The sequence below is a fragment of the Zalophus californianus genome, chromosome 13 (genome assembly GCF_009762305.2).
Source record: "Zalophus californianus isolate mZalCal1 chromosome 13, mZalCal1.pri.v2, whole genome shotgun sequence".
Taxonomy (NCBI): Eukaryota; Metazoa; Chordata; class Mammalia; order Carnivora; family Otariidae; genus Zalophus; species Zalophus californianus.
Genome location: NC_045607.1, coordinates 82,141,326 through 82,163,064, shown reverse-complemented (window position 1 = coordinate 82,163,064; position 21,739 = coordinate 82,141,326). Strand labels below are relative to the sequence as shown.

General features: G+C 41.7%; 1 protein-coding gene across 9 annotated transcripts in view; it reads right to left on the bottom strand.

Annotated features, from left to right (window-relative positions):
- Window positions 1-21,739, bottom strand: part of TRPM3 (transient receptor potential cation channel subfamily M member 3) — an 822,204-nt gene that overhangs the window by 348,254 nt on the left and 452,211 nt on the right. Inside the window, exon 1 of one of the 9 annotated variants that reach the window (XM_027615324.2) lies at window positions 19,140-19,208. The exons of the other annotated variants lie outside the window; for them this stretch is intronic. Coding sequence (XP_027471125.1) covers window positions 19,140-19,142 — 3 coding nt within the window. The 5' untranslated portion in view covers window positions 19,143-19,208. Of the gene's footprint in view, window positions 1-19,139; window positions 19,209-21,739 lie in introns of those variants that run through there. 9 annotated transcript variants of the gene reach the window in all.

Below are 21,739 nucleotides of genomic sequence, written 5' to 3'. Positions count from 1 at the left end.
TTCGAATTGTGATTTTCTCATTTGCGAATCATCCTAATGTGATTCTCCTTTAATTACAGAGCTTTTTTTTTTTTTTTTTAAAGAAGGCGAAGAAAAGCAAGGCACGGCATTACTTTAAGGATGAAGGGCAAAACAACATTTAAGAAATACATCTGAATACTAAGAATCGAAAACCCATTCTGCCTGTGTGTTGGGGAGAAACGGGATGTGTCAACAACACCCCCCCCCCACTATCTACGGCACAGCTTTGACTAATGTACACACGTGAAATAAAAAAACATCCTGGATGCTTCTCAAGCTTGCTGCTTGCTTAGATATTTCTGCCTAGTGATGGAGGCAAGTGCAATTCAGCTTGCTGAGTGTAGGAAAAACCAGCCCCAGGCCCACCCGACTGTCTTTCAGTGTATAATGTATTTTGCTCTTTTGCAGTCCATTGACATTGCTCAGAAAAAAAAATCCCTTTATGGGTTTCTCCCTTTCCAAAACGTGGGTTCGTTCTCTTTTCCCAGAAACAATTCTGTTTATTTAGTTTCAGCTACAACAGAGACACTGTGAGGCCTTCAGGAACATCAGCATGCCTGCCATTTCCATGCTTCTGTTTGCAAGATAAATTCCTGAAACCCTTTTCACCAGGGAGTATTGTAGCTCCTGTCACGGGGTAAGGCATTTAGCTTAGCGTTCATTTGCCATCAGCATAATTTAAACAACTTCATAAAATATAAATGGCATGAAATGGAAATGAACTTGTTTCGGTGGCAGGTGCCTCTGTTGGATGGGAGGAAGTTAGTGCCATGGTTACAAGCTCCCTGGGTATCCTGCCAGGGCCTTTGACATAAAACACCAAGGTTGGACGCCACCCATATTCTAGGGAAATGAACACAATTGCTCCAGAATGGCACAATGATACTTTTTCCACAAATGTCAAAGAGATTCCCCCTCCCCCCCACAGGGAAGAAAGGAAATCAGAAGATTGAGTATTACGGTCCTGGCAGTGATTGTGAGATAAGTTATCTCAAAGAAAGACTTTTCTAGAGCAGGAAAGAACTTCCAACCAATATAACTACTTCTAAGGGAAGGCTGTGTCCTGCTTCTTGATACCAGTGATGGGTCAAGACACAGAGTCCCCTTTGGGACACGTGATTAGTCTTTTCAGCCCAAGCCTTTTGAGTGGCTCTTCTTACCTCCTGTTACATTTCTCTGGGTCATGCCATTGCTCATCCTTGGGAGACGGAGGGTGAGGGGCAGGGGGCGGGGATTTCCTTCATTCATTTATAAAATATTTGCATTTTCCTATGGGCCGTGGATTTTCTACTCACGATGAATACAAAGACGAATAGGGCAAATTGCTAGGTTTCTAATTTTTAACTTCAGTCAGCTTACGGCATTCTGAGGCATCTCTATGAAACAACTGATAACTAGTAAAATCATAGCCTCTTGTCTAAAGAATTGTCCCAGGTCTCTTTTGTATCTGACCGGATCAGTGCAATCAGGTAAGCTAGCCTGCACTGAAATGTGGGATTCTCTACTTCTCTTACTTGACGCTTAAAGACTGTCAACACTTTGGTTTGCGCTGCCTTTTGAAGGAAGCTGTCTTCCCATCTCACACTAAATCTGAGTTCTTGACCTCCCCCATCCACAAGGCTACTCCCTCCCCCCACTCCTTAGCCTTCCCTATCACGGGGGATGGCCACTCCATTTCCCTGACTTATTGGGCTGAATCCTTTAAGTGGGTCCCAGACTCTTCTCTTTCTCCGACATTTCACGTCCAGTCTGTCACGAAATCTCAGTCGTCTCTACCTTCCAAATGCATCTGGAATCTGATCTCTGCTCCCTACGTCTCTGCCGCCTCCCTGGCTCGAACTACCATCTTGTGCCCAGGTCATGACAGAGCTTCCTATAAAGTCCCTCCTTCTACCTTTGCCAGCCTATAGCCTGTTCTCAACAAGGCAGTTTAAAATGCAAGTCAGACCATGTAGGTCCCCTTCCCAAATGCTTGTAATTAGGTTGTCATCAATACGGTCAGAGTAAGAGCCAAAACCTTCATAAAGACTGAGGTCTGGTCCCTGGCTTGAGCTCCTCCACCCCCCTCCCTTGACCCCCACTGTGTCATACCAGCAGCCTCTTTGCTGGCCCTGAACACATCTGCTGTGCTCCAACATCATGGCATTGTGCTTGAATTACCTTTTGCCTCCGTTCCTTTGCCTAGAAGGTTCTTCCCCCTGGTATCTTCATGGCTGACTTCATTCCTTTTAGGTCTTTGCTCAAAAGTTACCTTATCCCTGAGATCTACCCTAACCACCCGAAAATTGTAACCTCCTGCCCTTTCTCATTCACCTAGCACAACCTTCCTCTTTACCTGCTTGGTCTTCTTCCCCCACCACCTTTACCACTTTCTCACCTACCATGAAACTTATCTCTGTCTTGTGTTTAATATCTGATGACCTCATGGGTTGTGCCATGTAACTGCTTCTTGCCCCAGAGCTGGGAGAAGTTAAATGTGTCACTTCCAGGTTAAAGCATTTAATTGCTGGTGTGAGGCATTCTAGAACTCTCTTATCTTCTGTACGGAGATCAGCAATGTTTGTGGATGGTATATTTGACCGCCGAGTTATTCCAATGAGCAGAACCCCCCCACCTTCCCCACTCTATCAAACTATGACAGACATAAGGCATGAGTAAGAAATAAGCCCTGTTGTCTTGCCATTGAGACTTGGGGGTTGTTTGAGAGCACAGCACCATCTAACCTACCCTAATCGATGCATGGAAGATGGAGAAATTACTTCCCCAGTGTCACACAGCCAGGAAGTCCAGACATTCCTCTATGACACATAACAAATTTCTGAAGGTATGTTGGAAACACAATGGTCTGAAAGTCAAACAATATACTTGCAGGCTTTACACTGAGGACCAGTCCCAAGGAACTAAACCAATTTATAAAACCCTACCTGTGACCTGTGCAGAAGCTGCCTTCTTCAGATTCAGGCAACTCGGCACAGGTGGGCTTGCCCCCAGCAGGGTTACCAGCTGTCTGGGCATTTCCCTTTCCCACTGGAGAGGAAACCACTCCCAGCAAATACCAGGAGACTCTCCCTAACAAGCTGCCTCAGGGGCTGGACAGACCAGCACAATCATTTTCCACACTTTCGCGTGCACCAGAATCGCCCAAAGGGATTGTTAAAACACGAGCCGCTGGGTGCCACCCCCAGTGGGTGTGGAATAGGCCTGAGAATTGTATTTATTACACCTTTCCACATGATTCTTGATGAAACCAGTCCAGGGACTACACTTGAGGACCATTAACAACAATGAGCAGACCAGGTATCAACTCAAAAAAACAAACCAAAACAAAAAAACAAGTATAGAAGAGAAGATATTTTTGGTAAGAATTTCCAAATCTCCAAATTTCCAAATCAGATCAGTCATCACAAAAAAAACCAGAACTTTCTTAAACCGCTTTTATGGTTTGGGGTTAGGGGAGTACACATCCCGTTGCTCAGGACACTCCTGGTTCACACCCACTGTCCCAGCATGGGTGTGTCAGCGGCCCTTTCTTGCATTCTTGCTAGTGTTGAGGTCTGGGTAAGTTATACGACTGTCCTGTTTAGGCCTGTTTACATTTTTGTACATTTGACTTACGTATGAGAAATTGTTATATGATGGTTTAGTGCCTCAGAGGTCTTACCTTTTTTTAAAGATTTATTTATTTAGGAGAGAGAGAGTATAAGCATGAGTCAGGGAAGAACAGAGGGAGAGAATCCTCAAGCAGACTCCTCGCTGAGCATGGAGCCCCACACAGAGCTCCATCTCACAACCCTGAGATCATGACCTGAAGTGAACCCAAGAGTCAGAGGCTTAACTGCCTGAGCCACCCAGGCTCCCCTAGGGCCTCAAAGGTCTTAATCCCATCCAGGTTGCCGTTCTGTGGGGAGAAAGGTACCTGTGGTCCCAGCTGAGGGAACAACTCTGGGCCCTGGCTCCTGACCTCGGGACTTCTGCTGATTTCATGGGGGTTACGGGGTAAGGATGGAGGTGGGAAGGGTGGGTGTCGAGCAAGGGCTCCCTCCCCTCCCCCTAACTGGCCAGCACCCCAAGAGCTAGGGATCAGCCTGGCTCACTGATATATGCAATACAAAATCCAGCACAGAGAAAACTTCTGGGGCGGTGAGGTATACAGTGTAGAAAAAATAATGACTGTCAGAAAAATGAAGATCTCAGTATGCACCCCTCTCCCCCACAGTAATGGGAATAGGACCAGAATTAATCTTCCTGCTAACTGGTCACTGCCATTTTATTCTCCCAGCTGGCTCTCAAGCCTTCAAGAAGGCAAACACGTGCTTTTTGCCAACCTTGTTAATACTCTTCATAGAGGTTCACGTTGCTGGATCGGAGTATCTGAGGACTAAAGAGCGTGACTCTGCAAGGGGGCGTTTACTCCCCACCTGAGAAGCCCCCCAGGGACCACCCTCTTTCTGAGTCAAAGGGAAGGATTCCTTGATATAACTTATGGTGTGGGTGTGTTGGCTCAGGGACGAGAACAAAGCTTTGTCCTTCTACCGACTTTTAATAGCATCTAATTACTTCCAGGTTTCTAGACAGTGTCACCACACAGAGATTAAGGTAGTGGGAGAGGTACTTTTTCAGCGAGGCTCTTACATACCTACTTTTTTAAAAAAAATTGTTATTGAAGTTTAGTTGACATGCATTATATGAGTTTCAGGTGTACACCATAGTGATTTGACAATTCTATACATTATTCAATGCTCACCACGAGCAGCTACTTCTTGATAACTGCGGGAGTCCTTACTTGAAGCAATTTATCTGAGTTGAATGCTACACCTAAAGATGCATACAGATGACTATAGCTTTAGTTCAGTGGAACTTCTATAGCATGAAAGATCTGCACCTAACCGGCGGCACAGGCTTTCAATATTCCAGGCTGTTAGCTAACTTGACTCCACACTTGTCCCGCACAATTCAGATCATGCAATGTTGCTGTATCCGGTGTCAGGTAAACAGAAGTTTACAAAAGGCAGAGAGGGAAAGTCAAGCGGGGCAGCCAACTGGAAGCATAAACGAAAAGAGGCAGAAGACATGTGTCACCCGCACATTAAGAGAAACAGCAGAATTTACCGGTATTTACTAGATACTTGCTTTATATAAACACTCTGCTTATTGTAAACGCAGTTAAATGGACAATTCTTGCCTTGTGGGAGTTGTATTCTATCACGGATGACCCAAATTCAGCCAACACTCTTCACAACTGCCACCACCCACACACAGCCAGAGACGGTTCCGGTGGCCATAGCCAAAGACAGCACGCCAGGTGCTGTCAACAACACAAGTTTACCTTCTCATGGTTCTGAAGGACCACTAGTCCAAGGTCAAGGTTCAAGCAGGGTTCAGTTTCTAGTGAGGACTCTTTCCCTGACTTGCAGATAGCCACCTTCCTGCATGTCTTCAGGTGCTGGCAGGGAGTGAGAGGTGGGGTTTTAGGGGGAAGGTGGGATCTCGCTCTTCCCTCTTCCTATAAGCCACAGTCCTTTCAAATTCGGGCTGCACCCACTGTACCTCATTTAACCTTTATTCTCTCCTAACGACTGTATTTCCAAATATAGTCACATTGGGGATTAGGACTTCAACCTATGAATTGGCAGGGGCGCAATTCAGTCGACAGCATTCCACACACACGGCACGTAAGCCAAGAGCTAATGGGATGGGGAGACCACTGGAGATGAAACATTTACACTGAGGACAAGCTTCTTGAAGCAGGCCCACGGTATGCTCTGGGAGGTGTGCTGACAGTTTGCTGGAGGGAGAGGTCAGTGTGAGCTCTCTTACTGAGCCAGGAAAGGCTTTCTAGAGAACCAGGGATTTCTGGTGCTATCTGGAGGGCAGGAAAGACAGATTTAAGTGATAACAGGAAGGGTAATACTACGAGCGGCAGCAAGCAGCATGAGAGGGATCAGAACGAGAAGAAAGAAAGAGACACGGGGAGGCCCATTGGGGAGAGTTTTCCTATTTTCCCTTTGCTTTTCTAAAGTGGTTTTAAAGTGGTTTGCCTTTGTGTTCCTAAAGTAGGAAGCTCATCAACACCAGCTGTGTGTAGGTGTTCACTTTTCTTTTACTCCCTCTGTGCACTTCTGTCTGATGCTCCCTGGGGGTCTGTCTCCCTGCTTCATTTTCTTATGTTATTCCCAACTCTCTTCAGGCTGCCTGATTTACTCACCCTCTACCCTTATTCATCTGGTTCCAACCCCATTGCTTCCCACCCCCAATTAATTTGTTTAGTAGCATCCTGGCCCCTGCTAATACATATCCCCCTCAGCGGCCTTACCTTGATCTTCTCTCTAAAAAAGTGGGCACAGGGGCGCCTGGGTGGCTCCGTGGGTTAAGCGTCTGACTCTAGATTTTAGCTCAGGTCATGATCTCAGGGTAGTGAGATCGAGCCCTGTGTACGGCTCCACGCTCAGCGGGGAGTCTGCTTGAGATTCTCTCCCTCCCTCTCCCTCTGCTCGTGCATGTGCACACATGTGCTCTCTTTCTCTCTAAAATAAATAAATCCTTAAAAAAATAAATTTTAAAAAGTGGGCACAGGTGATTAAAAATCAAGCAAACTCGGGTGCCTGGGTGGCTTAGTTGGTTAAGCGACTGCCTTTGGCTCAGGTCATGATCCTGGAGTCCCGGGATCGAGTCCCGCATCGGGCTCCCTGCTTGGCAGGGAGTCTGCTTCTCCCTCTGACCCTCTTCCCTTTCATGCTCTCTATCTCTCATTCTCTCTCTCTCTCAAGTAAATAAATAAAATCTTTAAAAAAAAAAAATCAAGCAAACTCTTTTTTAAATGTGAGAACGCCATCTTTGGGTGCGTTCTGCTGTCTTGGCCCGGAATGTAAGATAAATGTTGTTTCACCACAGAGATAGGCACATGACTGTACCCTACTCTCCTTTTCCCACCTTTGCCTACATTTTAGGAGCCAGGAAGCATACAGTATATTCATTTGTTTTAAGAAATCTATCTCACACGCACAAAAAGATGAATACGAATACGTGAGGTGATGGACATGTTAGTTTGCTAGATGGGGGGAGGGGACACATTCACAATATATACATCTATCAAAGCACCATGATCTATATTTTAAATAGCTTATAATTATTTGTCAATCATACTTTGATAAAGCTGAATTTTTTAAAAAAAGAACACAAAACAGAAACAAAGGAATTTCAGTACACACACACACACACACACACACACACTTGCAGGAGCACACACATGCCCAAGAATGCCTCTTTCCAGGACGCCTGGGTGGCTCAGTTGGTTAAGCATCTGATTCTTGATTTCAGCTCAGATCATGATCTCAGGTTCATGAGCTCGAGCCCCCAGTTGGGCTCCATGCTCAATGTGGAGTCTGCTTGAGATTCTCTCTTTCTCCTTCTGCTTCTTCCCTGCTTGTGCTCTCTCTCTCTTTCAAAAAAAAAAAAAATGAATGTGTCTTTTCTTGGGTGATTGGGACTCTCAGGAGCCACATCAAAGCAGTTGCTTCCAAATTAGCATGAGCTCTAATAAGCCTAGAGTCTCTGTCTCTCCTTTCCCACCCCCCACAGACCTGTTCACTTCTACTGAGAAAGATGACAGTGTGATTTGGTCCAGAGCTTTGGAAGTCTTGATTTTAGGGCCCTAGTGTATTAAAACAGTACTGCTGTCTCCTCTGCGGCCTTGTAGCACAGAATGGCTTGAAAATGGGACAGTAAAAGCACCATTAGAGTGATCTCTTTGATTTAGGCCACGGTCTTCAGAAAGTTTCCTAATAAATTATGAATATGACCTCTGGGAGTACATGATTAACCCATCAGCAAAGATTGTTTTTGTTGCTTTGCTTGGAAAGGAGATGGAAGACGTGTCATGTTGGGGAGGTGGGGTTGTCTGGCAAGGTCTGAGAAGGCAAAGTAAAGGGAGACAGTTACAGGACAACTGGGAATTTCTTGGAGATCACTTCTGCTGACATCACAATATCACCTGAGAAGGTCCTGCCTGGCTTCTGGTCCTGGCACCATCCCTCCCTAGCAGAGGGACCTCCAGCAGGTCCCGAGGCTCCAGAAACCTTAGTTTCCCTGATTGTAATATGGAGATAATAATGGTATCTAAATTATATGGTAGTTGCAAGGATGAAATGAAGTAATGTAGACAAACATTTGGCACAGTGTCTGGCTCACTGTAAACACTCAATGCTAATAATTATTATTATGCTAGAATAACATCTTTTCCCCCCATTCCAGTTTGAAGCTCATGGGTCTAAGACACACATAATAGAGAATCCAAAAAAGTAATAGAAAAGCATGGAAGCATCCCAAGCTTAGAAAATATTATTTCTATTATCTCCAAATTGGACTCCATCCAATAAAGCACTAAGAGTATTCTTAGGAGATTTATAAAATGATCCAAAGAGGAACGTATACTAAGGTACCTTGATGTACTAGTTTGACTCAAGCAAAACTTGCAAAGCTTCCTTTTCCTTCTGAAGCCTTGGAGGACTGGCACTATTTCACCAATGACCCCTCACCAAACCTCAGTTCTCCATGATATCCACTCTCCAAACTAATTCCAACTCATCCCTCATGAATGTTCTCTTTTCCCTCTCAGCCCAGCCCCACATCTCTATTTATTTCATTTCTCCAAGTCAGTGATACTGTACAACCGCATATTCTTGGGTCAATTTACCGTTATAAAAATACATTCAAGATTTAAACCTCAAATGGGCCTTCAACTATGCCTGGAATTCTTTCCATCATTTCCTGCGTAAACTGCATCTCCTACTTTCCACAGTGACTACTGGAAACATTTCTAATCTCGCTTCATATTCCCCAGAAGATCAAAGCTTTCCAAAGGAACCCTCATAAAAATAACACACCCACTGGCCTACCCAACAATCCTCATCTTCTCTCTTGTTAGATTAAAGGAGTTACTCCCTCTATCATTTAAGCTTTTGCTCCCTCTCCTCAGGATCGTGACATGGTTATTTATTTTCCTCTCCCATTTTGTCAACCAACCCCTTTCAAATAGACCCTTCAACATTTTTTTTTTAATTTTTTAAAGAAGATTTTATTTATTTGCCAGAGAGAGAGAGCACAAGCAGGGGGAAGCGGCAGGCAGAGGGAGAAGCAGCTTCCTGCTGAGCAAAAGCCTGATGTGGGACTTGATCCCAGGAGCCTGGGATCATGACCTGAGCCAGAGGCAGATGCTTAACTGACTGAGCCACCCAGGGGTCCCCCTGTCAACATTTAAATATGTGCAAACTTGGGCTCAGTTGGTTAAGCATCTGACTCTTGATTTTGGCTCAGGTCATGATCTGAGAGTCCTGAGATCAAGCCCTGCGTCAGGCTCCATGCTGAGTGTGAAGCCTGCTTAGGATTCTCTCTCCTGTTCCCTCTGGCCCTCCCCCACCCACCACTCGCATATGCTCTTTCTCTCTAAAAAAAAAAAATTAAAATTAAAAAAAAAAAGATAAATAAATAAATAAATAAATGCGAACTTCACATGTCTTCAAGCAACGCTTTCTGATCCTCACACTCTACTCCAGCTCCCAGTACATTTTCATGTCCTCTAAACTTTCAGTCTTCCTACTCCACCTCCACGAGTTTGGAATCCTGGCCAACGCACACCCATATTGCTAACTCACTCAGCTCTCAGCATTAGATGGTGTCAGTCCCTACCTTCTGAAACCTCCCTTCCCTTGATGCCCATGATCCCACTACCCTAGTTTTTCCCTTATCCTCCTATTATCTCTTCACACTCTTTTCTAGGCTGATGCTGCTTTTTCCCTTCAGGATCAGTTCTAATATTTCATATCTTCTCACTTTATACCTTTTGCTAGGCAACTTTACCCACCCTCTATAGCTTAGACCCTTCAGACCAGTATATCTAAGTGCCGACTTGACATGTGGACTTCAAGGCGGCAAAGACATCACACCCACCCTATCCAAGATCCATTTTCTCTCACTACAGCATTTTCTCTCTCATCGAAAGATCTATCTGTGGAAATAAAAAAGATCACCCAAATGAGAGCAAGTAAAGACTACAATTCATTCTTGAACAATGCAAGGGTAAGGGACACTGAGCCCCCGTGCAGTTGAAAATCTGAGCATAACTTTTGACTCCTCCCCAAACTTAACTACTAATAGCCTACCATTCACCAGAAGCCTTACCTATAACATAAATGGTTGGTTAACACATATTTTGAATATTCACTATATACTGTTTTATAATAAACTAAGCTAGAAGAAAGAAAATGTTAAGAAAATCGTAAGAAAGAAAAAATATATTTACAGGGCTGTAGTGTATGTATTGAAAAAAGAATCCATGCATAAGTGTATCCATGCAGTTCAAATCGATGTTGTTCAAGGGTCAACTGTACTTATTAAGAGTAAGGGAGTCAGCCACCATTATTGGTGTTTGGCAGAGACTCAAAGGCAGGCAGAGGAGTAAGAATATTTCATAGTGGAGAAGAAAAAAAAAAAAAGGCTTCAAGTATGCCCTGATTAGAGGCTGTTGGCATGGGGAAATGTAGGCGAGCTAACGAGATGTGGGCGTCCTATGTGATTGGTTAGGGTGCATATTTAGCTTTCTCCAGTTGGTGCTATACTGGAAGTGGAGGCAAAAATTAGGGAAGATGTTAGTTGTTAATCAAGCCTGGGCCATTTGGGGCCAATTGTTACAGGGATTATTGTCTGTTTCCTAAACGGGTTGCTAGAGCCAGTTGTCTGATTTCCTGGACTGGTACTCTATATATAGTAGGTTAGCTTCCTGGGCTGGTTGCTGCAGGATCAGAATTCTGCTGGGTCAGAATTCTATTTTATATATAGTCTTCCCATTGCCCATTTGTATATATAGTCTCTCAACTCCATCCATCCAGCTGTGTGAACCAGAAGCTAAGGAGGCAATATAGCATGATGATAAGAATATGAGTTCTGGAATCACACTGTTTATTTCCTAGGTCCAGCACACATGAGCTGTGCACACTGGATAAGCTACTTAAGTTTTATTTTAATTTTAGTTTACTTAAACTAAAAATTAGGAGAATGAGAGACTTATCCAAGTCTGACACAGTTATTGCCTACCCAAAAGCCACTACCCACACTTTTCTAGAAGTGTTAACAGCATTACCTAGTAGCTATGTGCTTGGTCCAAGGATAATCAGGAATGGCACATTATAAGTAACAGGGCCTAAAATGAGAATTTGATTGAAAGAAGAGAAGAGATGGGGGTGCTGAGAACTCTTAAGATTCAAAGTTAAGAAGCTTTCAATGTCAAAATATTTGGATTGGTTATTGCCTTATTACTTTAGAATGAAGACAATTTTACTAACAAGGCTGATACTAAAATAAGGAAAATTAGGCCTGTTCTTCTGTGTTAGCTTCAGCCTTGCAGAATTCAGTATAGTCTTTTAAGAGTCAAACTTGCAAAGAGAAGCTCTTTCTGCCAATAGCTGGAAATTTAAATCAGCTAAGACTTCTATAATTTGAAACCTTGTAGTGTTAGAATACATTAATTCTCACCTCAAATTAGTGTAAACCCACAGACAGAGGTAGGAAATACACTGTTGAGAAAACTATGCACCCCCGCCCCACCCAACCCTGCTGCATCTTCCAAGCATCTCCTCTTCGTTATTCTCTGCTTGATGAAGGAGAAAAGTAATGGCAAAGACAAGCTTAAAAGAGGTGCTTTCCTATGCTACTAAAGATACTATTTCATATTTTAACTGGAGCCATTAAAACAAAAGCTACTGGGAGTGGCTGAGGAGATGGACAAATGATCAGAAGGCAGATATTCCCAAGGATTATGCACAAGGAGATTGTTGGCTCTGATCTTATAATGTGGAGCAGATGGCTCCATAGTGGATGGCTAAAACTGTGTGGCTCAAAAGGACATTCTACCCAATACATATACAGATATGACTCTGAAAGATAACAGATAAGAAAGATCTTAAGGCAGAACCAGGAAGACCAGACTGGCTGAATGACCTCTACCAGAGTGGAGAGTTCTCAACTTTCCTGTAAAATGAGATACGATATATGCCATTTTTCATCGTCTGTGTCACTTCTCATCTTTCCCTTCTTCTGAAAGGTAGTTTTCACTATAGCCATCCACTTACTTCTTTGACATAGCGATCTGGTACAAATGGGGTTGAACAACTTGTCTTCTACAGTTTGAGGACCTGAACATGAGAAATAATTTCCAGACCTGATGCAGGGGAATACCATCTCACCAGGGACCCCAGCAGAATAAATAACTGCTGAGGATTTAAAATCTTCTTCATAGGAGAGGGGGCAAGTGTATTGTATGTAGATACGCCATTTCTTCGACGAGTGTGTGGGGTGATGGATGTTACAGGCCTTGGGCAGTAACGGAGGTGGACTCTGGCAGATGCTGCTGGCAGCCAATTCAACAGTCCTTCTCATTCTGTCTCCCCTCCCTCACTGCTCCCTCCCTGATAAAATATTATGTCCATGTATAAATTGATCATGTGCTTAGTGCAACTTGAGTCTCATTTCAGCCCTATGGTAAATCTTGATTAGTCTGAGCCAATCTTGGCAATTCCATTTCCTTACCAGCAATTGTTTTAGGAATAAGTATGCGATACAATTCTGGCTAATAAGATAGAATAATAAACATGCTGAGAGGTTTCTAGAAATATTTTTCTTGCCTTTAAAAAAACTAACAGAAGGGAACTTACTCAACCTGATAAATATTTATAAAAAATCTACAGCTAACATCATACCTACTAGTGAGAAAATCAAACCTTTCCCACTAAGATCACCAAAAATGTCCCTTCTGACCACTCCTTTTCAACATCATGTTTAAAGTTCTAACTAATGCAATAAAAAAAGGAAATAAGAGATATATAAATTGGGGAGGAAAGCATTAACCTACCTTTTTAGATAACATATCATAAGTGATTATAGCAAGGTTACAGGATATAAGATTAATATACAAAAGTGAATTACTGTCCTATATACTAGCAATGAAAGAGCAAAGTTAAAAATTTTAAAGACCATTTATTTTAGCATCCAAAAACAGGAAATGCCCAGGTATAAATCAAAGAAAATATGTACAAGATCTCCATCAAGAAAGTTATCAAACTCTGATGAAAGAAAGCAAAGACAAACTGAATACCCATTTTGCCCACTTCGCCACACACCTTTCCTTCTGGCAACCATCAGTTTGTTCTCTGTATTTATAGGTCTGATTTCTCCTTTCTGTTTGTTTATTCATTTGTTTGTTTTTTTTAGGTTCCACAGATAAGTGAAATCACATAATAATTGTCTTTCTTGGTCTGATGTATTTCACTTAGCATAATACCCTCTAGGTCCATTCATGTTGTTGCAAGTGATAAGACTTCATCCTTTTTTATGGCCACAAATACTCCAGTGTGTGTGTATGTGAATGTGTGCATGTATACACACATCTTCCTTATCCATTTGTCTATAGATGGCCACTTAGATTTCTTTTATATATTGGCTACTGTAAAGTGCTGCAGGAAACATAGGAGTGCATTTATCTTTTTGAATTAGTGGGAGAAGGGGACTGAGAGATACTAGCTTCCAATTATAGAATAAAGAAATCACAGGAATAAAAGGCACAGCATAGAAAATATAGTCAAAGATATTGTAATAGAGCTGTGTGGTGACAGATGGTAGCTACACTTGTGGTGAGCATAGCCTAACTTACAGACTTGTCAAATCACTATGTTGTATACCTGAAACCCATAGACCATTGTGGCTCAACTATACCCAAATTAAAAAAAAGAAAGATTTAAGGGAAAAAAAGACAAATTAAATAAGTAGAGAGATACTCATGGAGATAAAGATATAATATTGTTGAGAGGTCAGTTCTCCCCAACTTGATTTATACATTCAATGTAATCCCGATAAAAATCCCCACAAGTTATTTTGTGGATGTTGACAAACTGGTACTGAAATTTACATGGAGAGGCAAAAACCCCAGAATAACCAACACAATATTGAGGGAGAAGGACAAAGCAGAAAGACGGACAATGCTGGACTCCAAGACTAACTACAAAGACACAGGGATCAGGACAGTGTGGTATTGGTGAAAGAAGAGACACATTGTTCAATAGAACAAAATAGAGAACCCAGAAGTAGACCCACATAAATATAGTCAAGTGATCTTTGACAAAGGAGCAAAGATAATACAATGGGGAAAGATAATCTCTTCAAAAATGGGGCTAGAACAACTGAATATCCAATTGCAAATAATAAATCTAGACATGGACTCTATAAGATTCACAAAAATTAAAATGGACCAAAGATCTAACTGTAAAATGCAAAACTATGAAATGCCTAGAAGAGACCATAGAAGAAAACTTCAGTGACCCTGGGTTTGGTGATGGCTTTGTAGATACAATACCAAAAGCATGATCCATTTAAGAAATAATTGATAAAGTGGACCTGATTAAATGACAAACTTCTGCTCTGAGAAAGACAATGTCAAGAGAATGAGAAAGCAAATCACAGACTGGGAGAAAATATTTGCAAAAGACATATCTGATAAAGAACTGTTATCCAAGACTTCCAGGGAAGGTGGCAGAGTAGGAGGACTCTAAGCTCATCTTGTCCCATGGATACAACTAGATAACACACATCAGTTTAAGTAACCCAGAGAATGACCCAAAGACTGTCAGAACAGACTCCCCAAGCTAAATAAAGAGAAGAGGCACCCTGAAGAGTGTAGGAAGGGTGGAGATGCAGTGCGGAGTTAAACCCTATGGGTCTGGCCACCAGAGGAAGGGGTCCATGGGCGTGGAGAGGGGAGAGAAATAGACCATCACACTGGGGAGTCCACATAGGGAAGATGAATTCCCATAACATCTCGCTTTGAAAACCAGAGGGGCCAAATTTCATAAGTTCTTACAACCAGTGGGAATTAACGCCTGGAACTTCAAAAATCATCAGGCTTGCTCTGGGAAAGTGGGAGTGCAATAGGAAACTGAGTCCCCACCTTTAGAGAGACAGCAGAACAAATAGCCCACGGAGGGACAGCACAGAAGCCCAGTTTGAAAAATGCCTGGAGTGTACAGGAAGAAGATTTATTTATTTATTTATATTTATTTATTTATAAATTATTTTTAGAGAGAGCACTTGCATGAGCGGGGGTTGGGGAAGAGGGGCAGAAGGAAAGGGAGAGAGAGAAAAGCAGGCTCCATGTCCAGAGCAGAGCGGGATGCGGGGCTCAATCTCATGACCCTGAGATGATGACTGGAGCCAAAATCAAGAGTCAGAGGCTTAACCAACTGAGCCACCCACACGCCCCCAGGAAGTAGATTTATTTACTAATCTCAGAGCATGGACTGGAGGGACAGGGATCTTTGCGAGACTTCTCCAGGAACAAAGGAGCTGGTGGATGCCATTTCCCTCCCCAGCTCCCCAGCCTAGACATGCAGACACCTGCAGGAATCAGCACAGCCCCCCACTCTCCACCTATCCTGCTAATGGCGCACCCCACCCCTGTGCACGTAAGTGGATCCACCCCCCCCAACTCACCTGACCTGGCAGGAATTTTCCAGGTTGCTACAGGTCCCTTCCCACAGAGGACCGGCACAGACCTTGTTCTCCTTGGATCAGACCCCTCCAATACGCCCGTGGCCAGAGCCCATCCAAAGCAGTGCCACAAGCCCGGCAGTGTGAGAGCAACCCTGACAGGGGCCGGTCCCACTCCAAGGGGAAGGGGAATGAGGGGTGAAGGGAAGGGGAGTGAGGTTTGAGGGGAAGATAACCACACATACACCAGTCCCACTGTGGTGCTACCCACTGATGAAAGCTTCTCAGGGGACAGCACAGGGAAAGTGCCCTGCAGTTCAGTGCTTCAGCATCTCTGGCAAATGCCTTGACTGACTCACCTGGATGGATCATCCAAACAGAAAATCAACAAGGCAACAGTGGCTTTGAATGACACATTGGACCAGATGGATCTAAGAGACATTTTCAGAACATTCCATCCTAAAACAGCAGAATACATGTTCTTTTCAAGAACACATGGGACATTCTCCAGAACAGATCACATGTTAGGCCACAAAACAAGTCTCAACAAATTCAAAAAGATCAAAGACATACCATGCACCTTTTCTGACCACAATGCTGTGAAACTAGAAATCAACCGCAAGAGAAAATCTGGAAAGACCACAAATACATGGGGGTTAAATAACATGCTACTAAACAATGAAGGGGCTAAGCAAGAAATCAAAGAGGAAATCAAATCAAAGAGGCAATAAAAAAAATACACAGAGACAAAAGAAAATGAAAACACAATGGTCCAAAATCTTTGGGACACAGGAAAAGCTGTTCTAAGACAGAAATTTGTAGCAATATAGGTCTACCTGAAGAAACAAGAAAAATCTCAAACCACCTAACCTTATTCTTAAAGGAGGTAAGAAAAAGAAGAACAAACAAAACCCAAAACCAGTAGAAGGAAGGAGATAATAAAGATTAGAGCAGAAATTAAAAACAAACAAACAAAAAATAGACCAATGAAACCAGGAGCAGGTTCTTTGAAAAGATCAACAAAATTGACCAACCTTTAGCCAGATTCATTTTAGGACTCTAAAAAACAAAACCATAAATGAAAGAGGAGAAATACCACCACAGAAATACAAGAGACTACAAGACAGTATTATGAGAAATTATATGCCAACAAGTGGGACAACCTAGAAGAAATGCATACATTCCTAGAAACATATAACCTCCCAAAACTGAATCAGGAAGAAATAGAAAATTAGAACAGACCTATTACCAGCAAAGAAATTGAATCAGTAATCAGAAAACTCCCAATAAACAAAAGTCCAGGATCAGATGGCTTCACAGGTGAATTCCACCAAACATTTAAAGAAGAGTTAATACCTAATCTTCTCAAACTATACCAAAAAGTAAAAGAGGAAGGAGAGCTTCCAAATTCATTCTATGAGGCCAGAATTACCTTGGTTCCAAAACTACATAATGACCCTGCAAAAAAAGAGAATTACAGGCCAATATCCCTGATGAACATAGATGCAAAAATCCTCAAAAAAATAATACAAAATATTAGCAAACCAAATTTAACAATGCATTGAAAAAATCATTCCCCACAATCAAGTGGGATTTATTCCTGGGAAGCAAGAGTAGTTCAATATTTGCAAGTCAATGTGTTATGTCACATCGATAAGAAAAAAGGATTAAAAACCATATCATCATTTCAATAGATACAGAAAAGGCATTTGACAAATAAGAAAATGACCCAATTAAAAAATAGGCTAAAGACCTTAATAGACACCTCACCAAAGAGGATACACAGGTTGCAAATAGGCATATGAAAAGATGCTCCACATCATATGTCATCAAGGAAATGCAAATTAAAACAATAATGAAATAACACAACACACCTCTAAGAATGATAAAAAATCATAACACCGACAATAGCAAATACTGGTGAGGATGTAGAACAACAGGAATGCTCATTCACTACTTGCAAGACAGTTTGGCAGGATCTTACAAAACTAAATACACTCTTAACATACCATCCAGCAATCATCCTCCTTGGCATTTACCCAAAGGAGTTGAAAACTTATATCCATGCACAAACCTGCACACAAATGTTTACAGCAACTTTATTCACAACCGTCAAAGCTTGGATGCACGTGAAATGTCCTTTAGTAGGTGAATAAACTGTGGAACATCCACATAATGGAGTGTTACTCAGTGATAAAAATGAGCTATCAAGCCATGACAAAACATAGAGTGATCTTAAATGCATATTACTAAGTGAAAGAAGCCAATCTAAAAAGGCTAGATATTGCATAATTCTAACTATATTACATTCTTAAAAAGTCAAAACTATGGAGACAATGAAATATCAGTGGGTATCAGGAACTGGGGGTACGAGGATGAGCACAAAGGATTCTTCGGGCAGCGAGACTATTCTATATGACACGATAAAGGTGGATATATACATTACTATACATTTTTCCAAACTCACAAAATGTACAACACCATGAGTGAACTCTAATACAAACTACAGACTTTGAGTAATCACGATGTGTCAACATAGGTCCATCAATTGCAATAAATGTACCTCTCCTGTAAGAGATGCTAATGGTAGGGGAGGCGGTGTGTGTGTCAGGGGAGGAGGTATAAGGGATATCTCTGTACCCTCAATTTTGCTGCAAACCTAAAACTGCTCTTAAAAAAATTAGGTCTTAAAAAAAAAAAGTATAGTTGAGCAAATAGAAAGATATCCAACATTCTTGGAAAGAAAGACTCAATACCAAATGGAGGTCAGTTCTCCCAAGTTCATTCACATATCGGACACAATTCCAATGAAAACACCAGTCAGTCTTTTTCTGGAGTCAGATAAGTCAGCCACAGAGTTTATTTGGAAAAATTAGCAAGCAAAAATTTCCAGGAAAACTTAAAAACGCAATGTTAGGGATGGCTAACGGATATTAAAATATTATATAAGCTTCTACAATTAAAATAGTATACAATGATGTAATGAGGAGAGAGACAAACCCATAGAACAGGGAAGAAAATGTAGAAATAGACCCAAGGACGGATGAAAATTTAGAATATGATAAGTACCCATCTCATATCAGTGATGTGAGGGGAAATAAGGTTATCAAGTTTTGACAATGGAGAGAAAACAGGGAAAAAGATAAAACGGGATGAATTGCTCACACAGTAAGCCAAGACTAATTCCACATAAGAGCAGGGAACTGATTATAAAAAAATTTAACTCACACAAGTGCTTTCATTAATTAATTATGAGGAAAAAAACCCACTGATTACATAAAAGTAAAAACTTTTGCCTGACAAAAAACGTCAGTAGTAAAATAAAATGCCAAGTGACAAAAATGAGAAAAGTATTTGTAAATTAAATCATAAAGAACTGTAACCTGTAATATATAAAGGCTTTTCCAAAATTAAGACTAACAAGCCAACAGAAAAATGAGCACATAAGACCAGAGCTCACAGAATAAATGGCTCTAATCATAGGAGAGGATGTTCCGCCATGCTTCTAATAAGGTAAATGCAAAATTAAATATAATGTGATTCCACTTGTCACCTCTCAGAATGTCAAAAACCCAAAGGCTGACAATTACCATCACTGGTCAGGCTATCACCAAGCAAACATTCATATGTTGCTCACAGGAAGACAAAGAGGTACAGCATACCACCGTGGGGGGCAATCTGGTACGGCCTGCTACAGCTGCCATGTGTTTACCCTTTAACAAAGCAATCCTTCTTCTGGAAATCAGTTTTGAAGATACACTGGAAAAAATATGAAAGGACGTATGAGCAGCTTACTCAATATAACACTCCTTGTAACAGCAAAAGGCTAGAATGCACCCAAATGTCTATCAATAAAGGACTAGTTGAATAAGCTATGGGACAGCCACAAATGGAGTGCTATGCAGCTATAAAAGAAGTGAGGAAGACCTTTTATATGAGTGATCTTCAGGATATATTGTTAAGTGACAAAAATATATGGGCAGAACAATGTGTACTGCATGCTACCTTTATAAAAGAAAGAAGGGAACTGCATCTACATATTTGCTTCTGTTTCCATAAAGACACAATGTAAGGATAACCCCCAAACTAAAACAGATGCCTACTAAAGAAGAAGGAAGGTAATGGAAGTAGACAGAGGTGGCAAGTTTTTCCTTTTAGATTTAGCTGGGTGAGTAGTGATGACCAGAGCTGCTGCAGCCAGCTTGCAACCATGATGGGAACGTAAAGAATTGTCACAGTGGGGGCGGAGCAAGATGGTGGAGGAATAGGAGACCTGGATTTCGTCTGGTCCCAGGAATTCAGCTGGATAGGGATCAAACCATTCTAACACCTACGAACTCAAGAGGAGATCAAAGAAAAGAATAGCACCAACTCTCTGAACAGAAAAGTGACCACTTTCTGGAAGGTCTTTTCTGCTTTGTTTAGAGTATATTTTCTGGGGACATTGTTACCCTGTTAGCATTTTGTTCTCTCATTCATCTGTACTCCTCTGGACAAAATGATAAGACAGAAAAAATCACCTCAACAAAAAGAACAAGAGGCAGTACCGACTGCCAGGGACCTACTCAATACGGACATTAGTACGATGTCGGAAACAGAGTTCCAGAATGATTTTTAAAGATACTAGCTGGGCTTGAAAAAGCATGGAAGTTATTAGAGAAACCCTTTCTGAAGAAATAAAAGAACTAAAATCTAACCAAGTCAAAATCAAAAAGGCTATTGATGAGGTGCAATAAAAAATGGGGGCACTAACTGCTAGGATAAATGAGGCTGAAGAGAGAATTAGTGAAGAGAGAATTAGTGATATAGAAGACCAAATGATGGAAAATAAAGCAGTTGGGAAAAAGAGAGAGAAACAACTACTGGATCACGAGGGCAGAATTCGAGAGATAAGCGATACCATGAGACGAAATAACATTAGAATAATTGGGATCCCAGAAGAAGAAGAAAGAGAGAGAGGGGCAGAAGGTACACTGGAGCAAATTATAGCAGAGAACTTCCCTAATTTGGGGAAGGAAACAGGCATCAAAATCCAGGAGGCACAGAGAACCCCTCTCAAAATCAATAAAAATAGGTCCACACTCCAACATCTAATAGTAAAACTTACGAGTCTCAGAGACAAAGAGAAAATCCTGAAAGCAGTTCGGGAGAAGAGATATGTAACCTACAATGGTAGAAATATTAGATTGGCAACAGACCTAGCCACAGAGACCTGGCAGGCCAGAAAGGACTGGCATGATATCTTCAGAGCACTAAACGAGAAAAATATGCAGCCAAGAATACTATATCCAGCTAGGCTGTCATTGAAAATTGAGGGAGAGATAAAAAGCTTCCAGGACAAACAAAAATCAAAGGAATTTGCAAACACGAAACCAACCCTACAAGAAATATTGAAAGGGGTCCTCTAAGCAAAGAGAGAGCCTAAAAGCAACATAGACTAGAAAGGAACACAGACAATAAACAGTCACCTTACAGGCAATACAATGGCACTAAATTCATATCTTTCAAGAGTTACTCTGAATGTAAGTGGGCTAAATGCCCCAATCAAAAGACAAAGGCTATCAGATTGGATTAAAAAACAAGACCCATTGATATGCTGTCTGCAAGAGACTCATTTTAGACCCAAAGACACCCCCAGATTGAAAGTGAAGGGGTGGAGAACTATTAACCATGCTAATGGACACCAAAAGATAACTGGGGTGGCAATACTTATATAAGACAAATTAGATTTTAAACAAAGACTGGAATAAGAGATGAGGAAGGACACTATATCCTACTTAAAGGGTCTATCTGACAAGAAGATCTAACAATTGTAAATATCTATGCCCCGAACATGGGAGCAGCCAATTTTATAAGGCAATTAATAACAAAAGCAAAGAAACACATTGACAACAATACAATAGTAGTGGGGGACTTTAACACTCCCCCGACTGAAATGGACGGATCATCTAAACAAAAGATCAACAAGGAAATAAAGACTTTAAATGACACACTGGACCAAATGGACTTCACAGACATATTCAGAACATTCCATCCCAAAGCAACGGAATACACATTCTTCTCTAGTGCCCATGGAACATTCTCCAGAATTGATCACATCCTAGGTCACAAATCAGGTCTCAACTAGTACCAAGAGATTGGGATCATTCCCTGCATATTTTCATACCACAGTGCTTTTAAACTAGAATTC